Source organism: Ylistrum balloti, unplaced genomic scaffold, assembly GCF_031769215.1.
Source record: "Ylistrum balloti isolate Yb309-2 unplaced genomic scaffold, AGI_CSIRO_Ybal_v1 Utg370236, whole genome shotgun sequence".
Classification (NCBI taxonomy): domain Eukaryota; kingdom Metazoa; phylum Mollusca; class Bivalvia; order Pectinida; family Pectinidae; genus Ylistrum; species Ylistrum balloti.
Window position 1 is genome coordinate 878,794 of NW_026782193.1, and position 6,689 is coordinate 885,482.

Sequence of the window (6,689 nt, forward strand, 5' to 3'; positions counted from 1 at the left end):
CATGACTTGTCAGTGATGCAACATCATACAGTTGTCTCATCCTTTCCAGAACTCGCAGTAATACTGTATCATACAGCTGTTTCGTCCTTCCATGACTTGTCAGTGATGCAACATCATACAGTTGTCTCATCCTTTCCAGAACTCGCAGTAATACTGTATCATACAGCTGTGTCGTCCTTCTAAGACTCGTCAGTGATGCAACATCATACAGTTGTCTCATCCTTTCCAGAACTCGCAGTAATACTGTATCATACAGCTGTGTCGTCCTTCTAAGACTCGTCAGTGATGCAACATCATACAGTTGTCTCATCCTTTCCAGAACTCGCAGTAATACTGTATCATACAGCTGTGTCGTCCTTCCATGACTTGTCAGTGATGCTGCATCATACAGCTGTTTCGTCCTTCCATGACTTGTCAGTGATGCTACATCATACAGCTGTTTCGTCCTTCCATGACTTGTCAGTGATGCTACATCATACAGCTGTTTCGTCCTTCCAGGACTTGTCAGTGATGCCACATCATGCAGCTGTTTCGACCTTTAAAAACTCGCAGTAATACTGTATCATACAGCTGTTTCGTCCTTCCAGGACTTGTCAGTGATGCCACATCATACAGCTGTTTCGACCTTTAAAAACTCGCAGTAATACTGTATCATACAGCTGTTTCGTCCTTCCAGGACTTGTCAGTGATGCCACATCATACAGCTGAGGATAACCAAGCAAGCAAACAAACAAACAAACAAACAAACAAACAAACAAGCAAACAAACAAGCAAACATATATATCTTTTCTACGAGATGTTGAATGTTTTCTATTGCAGTGTCCATTGTTTGTGACTTTATCGTACTGATTTTGAAATAAATAATTATTATTGATTTAAAATAATTAATAATAAATTATAATTAAAGTAACCCGAGGCTTTGATCTTTTTCGATACTGACTACTTACAGTCTCTAACCCAGGGATATTAGTATGGCGTTAGGCGATACCAAGGAAACAAAATTTTATATTTTATTTGTATGTATCTTCAATATTAGTATAAAAGTTTAAAAACGATCTAATTCCGTGACATAGATCTAATTCGTTTTGCTTGTTACAAAGAACTTTGCCTACTTGTCCCTGTCGAAACCTTAATGTATGTGTTCTTTGTTTGCAAATATGAGCAAATTCAATCTACCAGCTGCAAAGAAAGTGTGCTACGTCTCAATGTAAGTAAGTGACGTAATGCTTTACATCAGTCAGTAACTATGGTAGAATAGTCTTTATAAATAGTCTCCTACTCATTGAAATGTGGCATAACTTCATTGAATTGACCAAATTTACATGATTGGTCGCTGATGCAGTAGAATTATCTTATTCCGGGACGCCTGATCTTATTCTCCAAGTACTTCGTAACCTAGCTTATTGTGAAGCTGTTTTGATTGATGCTGTTGAACTGACGGTGAACTGATAACCTCGTTAAGGTATTCCCACCCTAATGGACCACTTCCGGTTATAATCCCGACGAATGCCGATGTTTTATAGATCGTGAATTTTCGGAAGTCAAAGAGTTGACGTTCATGTCCTTAATTTTAGCGCGGAAAAGGCAAAAATATGCCTTCCTTACATCCTTTAATATCACAAGGCATTTTAAAACATGCTACTGCTGAAAATATTTCAGGCTCTGGCTTAAACTTCCAACATCTAAAAAAATTATTCCAAAGGGATGGTGAAGATGGTCTGAGAACAATATTTGTGCAAAAGAACTGTAATAGACAGCCGCGGATCTCTTCTGCAAAGCGTGTTCTGGATTATGTAATTCCAAAGCTTGTTGAACTGTTTGAAAAATGGGATAAAATGAACTTTTTATATAGCTATAATGGTAACACTTTTTTGTGCAAAAAAGGACTTGATTTCTTATTCGTTTTTGTTACATAATGAATTATGTGGTCATAATCCGGGTCAAGGTCAGAGGTCAAGGTAAGAAAATATCAGAAATAGTTAATTTTTGTTACTATTCTACTTGTAGCCTTCAAAGAGTTTAGTATTTATAGTCTGTTTGGCTATGATGCTGTTGTATGCAATTTTCCTGAAATCTAATGAGTCATCGAAATTAAGGGGACAGGGGTATTAAAACTTAGAAATATCTAATTTCATGTGGTAAAAGTTTCTAAAAGTTATTTGAAAATTTGCAGAAGGTGTGCCAGCAAGTATTTAAACAGATTTTTCATTTGAAAACTCTCTTGTCACACTCAGTTTACCTTACAAAGTGTCTTTGTCACTTTTCTAAGGGTGACAGCGAGGGTACCGAGATAACACTTTTTCACATATCGTATATTGTATGTGAATGTGATATGAATAACAGCTATTTTATTATTCATTGCTGTTATTATGGTATGTAAACACACATGTTTTTGTTTGAAATTAAGGTTTTTTTTTGGGCATACACTAATATTTCTTTTGTATCCAACCAACATGCTATGTGACACCATTGAAGTACTTAAATTTTTGTTAGATGAAAAAAAACTTGTGGATAAATATGGTCAGTAATGGAGTATACATTGTGATTTTTATGAATTAGGTGAAAATTTTGATTTTTGGTTTCGTTACTGGTGAACTGATGGTGAACTGATAACCTCGTTTAGACTCACTTTACTGGTGAACTGATAACCTCGTTCTGTATCACTTTAATGGTGGACTGATAACCTCGTTCTGAGACACTTTACTGGTGAACTGATAACCTCGTTCTGTATCACTTTAATGGTGAACTGCTAACCTCGTTCTAAATCACTTTAATGGTGAACTGATAATCTCGTTCTGAATCACTTTAATGGTGAACTGATAACCTCGTTCTGAATCACTTTAATGGTGGACTGATAACCTCGTTCTGAATCACTTTAATGGTGGACAAATAACCTCGTTCTGAATCACTTTAATGGTGAACTGATAATCTCGTTCTGAATCACTTTAATGGTGAACTGATAACCTCGTTCTGAATCACTTTAATGGTGGACTGATAACCTCGTTCTGAATCACTTTAATGGTGGACAAATAACCTCGTTCTGAATCACTTTAATGGTGAACTGATAACCTCGTTCTAAATCACTTTAATGGTGAACTGATAACCTCGTTCTGAATCACTTTAATGGTGGACAAATAACCTCGTTCTGAATCACTTTAATGGTGAACTGATAACCTCGTTCTGAATCACTTTAATGGTGGACTGATAACCTCGTTCTGAATCACTTTAATGGTGAACTGATAACCTCGTTCTGTATCACTTTAATGGTGAACTGCTAACCTCGTTCTAAATCACTTTAATGGTGAACTGATAACCTCGTTCTGAATCACTTTAATGGTGAACTGATAACCTCGTTCTGAATCACTTTAATGGTGAACTGATAACCTCGTTCTGTATCACTTTAATGGTGGACTGATTACCTCGTTTTGTATCACTTTACTGGTGAACTATAACCTCGTTCTGAATGGAGACGTACGACTAAGTTCAGCTGAAAACTCACTTTTAGCTAGAGCTGTTCAAAAATTTATTGATGCCTCTGGGCGATTTGGCTAGTTTCTGCATTTCTTCCTTTGTACTATATATTCCCTTTTTCCTTCCTCACCTATCCTCCTTTCTTCTTTACATCCTTCTTTTTTTTGTTTCAATGAAAAATATTATGATTCAATATATTGTTACATTGCTTGTAGTTAAGTATTGTTTTACCATCCATGTAATGGAGAGGGCTTAATAAGTTGGAAAAACTTGTGCCCAATCCAATTGTACAAAGTTTTGCAATAAAATAATTATTAAATCAAATCGTTCTGAATCACTAATGCTGTTTTATTATTGTTAGAGAAATCTCTTTTTCCTTCTAATTTTAGCAATTTACTTTACAATAAGGACGGTGCTGTGGTGCAGTTGATAAGCACCTGCCTTCAACCTAGACGTCCAGGGTTCGATTCCCAGAACAGACATAAAACTATATAGGGTCACCTGCTTGACCAGCTGAGTTTTCTGCTTGTAACATCTCTCGAGCGCCACTTCCGGGCGAGCGAGAGTGACAAAAATAAGTTGAAATAACTTTTCATAATTAATGAATATGTTCTACCTTTTTTGCACTGTAGGTTTGTGGCCATTGTCCATCCCATCAAGGCCCAGATCCTTTGTAACAGACGTAAGAACGCCGTAGCCGTCATGTTGGTGTGGATCGTCTCGTTTGCCTGTGGACTTCCCACCGCGGTGTACAACCAAGTCCTACCGCCGGGATACTGCCAAATAGTGTTCCCCAACCACATCCGGGATATTCAGATATTCAAGTTTACAGAATTTGCCCTGTTTTATTTTGTACCTGTGTGTATACAAATCACACTTTACGCCGTCATTGGGAAAAGACTGTATGCCAGTACGGATGAACTTAGCACTAAGTTTCATATGCGGAAGGAGAACAATTGTAAAACGGATCGTGCCGCGGAGACAATTAAGGCGAGGAAGGGCGTGGTGAAGATGTTGGTTGCAAGTGTATTAGTATATATAGTGTGTTACGCCGCCCCGCAGGTGCTCACATTCTACAATACTTTTGCTGATCGGCCGTTTCACATGAGCTGGTCATTTGGTGTGTTTACCACGGTAGTAGCGAACATCAACTCCGCAGCAAATCCTGTTTTGTATAGTATATTTAGTCAAAATTTTCGACGAAACTTCAAAAAGTGTTTGTTTTGTTTATGCTTACGTCACCGCAGGAAGGAATATATCAGAGCGAGATTCGATTCTTTTGAGTCACGTGGTCTGTCTAGAAAAGTTAGTACAACGACAAAAACAACAATATCAAGGCTTTAATTTGTATGCTTATTTTTTACTGGTATTTATCTTTATCGTGTTTGTTGTAAAAAACTCATATAACTTGTGATGCTGTTTCAGTGCTTTTTCTTTAAAAAAACAACTTTGCATTCCACGATCTAAGGACGCCATTAATATTCATGGTCATGTTTGTAAAGGGGATGAATTGTTTGTCTGATTACATTTTATTTTGTATTCCGTCTCCGGTCATACATTTAGAATTTCTCTGATTGTCATGAAACGCATTCATCATCATATCATCATTAATGTCTTACATTATACTGGTGTCACCTCTGTCATTGATATCAGAATGTTACGTTATATTGGTGTCACCTCTGTCATTGATATCAGAATGTTACGTTATACTGGTGTCACATCTGTCATTGATATCAGAATGTTACGTTATATTGGTGTCACCTCTGTCATTGATATCAGAATGTTACGTTATATTGGTGTCACCTCTGTCATTGATATCAGAATGTTACGTTATATTGGTGTCACCTCTGTCATTGATATCAGAATGTTACGTTATACTGGTGTCACCCCTGTCATTGATATCAGAATGTTACGTTATACTGGTGTCACCCCTGTCATTGATATCAGTATATTACGTTATACTGGTGTCACCCCTGTCACTGACATCAGGATATTACGATACACTGGTGTCACCCCTGTCATTGATATCAAGATATTACGATACACTGGTGTCACCCCTGTCATTGATATCAGGGTGTTACGATACACTGGTGTCACCCCTGTCACTGATATCAGGATATTACGATATACTGGTGTCACCCCTGTCATTGATATCAAGATACACTGGTGTCACCCCTGTCATTGATATCAAGATATTACGATACACTGGTGTCACCCCTGTCATTGATATCAGGGTGTTACGATACACTGATGTCACCCCCCCCCCTCCGTTTGATCAACACAGATATCAAGATGTTACGATACACTGATGTCACCCCCTCCGTTTGATCACAGATATCAGGATGTTACGATATACTTATTTCATCCGTTTTATCTTGAACTTTACTAAGAAGGAAACTAGTGTATTGTAGTATCTGTGTTACCGATTTTTTTCTACTTATAGAGAAATCTCTGATTGCACTAGTCCTCTCATCTTTGAACCAGAAATCAATAGTCAGCAGGAGAGCTGTTAGCACGCATATCATTATTCAAATGACTGATCTAGCTACTATCAGTTACGATTATGTAAATGAAACATGAAAGGTTTCTTTCATGTACGGTCTATTAAACATTAGCAAGATCGTGTGCAAACGATTTGTTGCCTTCAAAGTTTCATTTTGACTTGGTACTGAATGTATAATGAACGTAGACGTAAGATAACACGATGTAGATATGTCATGCGTCATATGGTTATTTTGTTAATAAAAGTAATGAAAGTAATTTTCCTCGTTTTTTATTTATAAAAAAAAGCTGAGAAAGTACCTGCCTTTTCTGTATGCAATGATGCAACGTCCATGACCCGTCGTCAAACCGGCACCAACTTTTCCTTTTAAACGACTTCTCAATAAGCAAGATTCCAGCACATTGGCATTCGGCCTGCACATTGCTGGGATGAAGGACTACCAAGTTTGTTCAAATTAAGGTCATGGTTCATGTGTTTAACTTCTTAGATAACTTGTCAATAGCCAACATGCCAGTAACTTGTGTACGTGTAAAATACTACCATGATTGTTGAAATGAATCACCTAAGCCAAAGGGTCACAGAGGCCAAATGATTAAAACAGCTTATATAGTCATATGTGATATGTGATTTTCTTTAAAAAGAAATTAAAAAGATAGAAAAATGAAAAATAGTTTAATTGATACTTTCTTTTAATCAAGTATTTCAGATTTACTCA

The 6,689-nt window shown here is 37.0% G+C and overlaps 1 protein-coding gene across 1 annotated transcript in view; it reads left to right on the plus strand.

The window, feature by feature from the left end:
- Positions 1-6,189, plus strand: part of LOC132552087 (neuropeptide receptor 15-like) — a 64,057-nt gene extending 57,868 nt beyond the window's left edge. The window contains exon 3 of the mRNA XM_060216229.1: positions 4,104-6,189. Within this exon, the coding sequence (XP_060072212.1) occupies positions 4,104-4,815 (712 nt within the window). The 3' untranslated portion in view covers positions 4,816-6,189. The remainder of the gene's footprint in view (positions 1-4,103) is intronic.
- Positions 6,190-6,689: the final 500 nt, after the last annotated feature.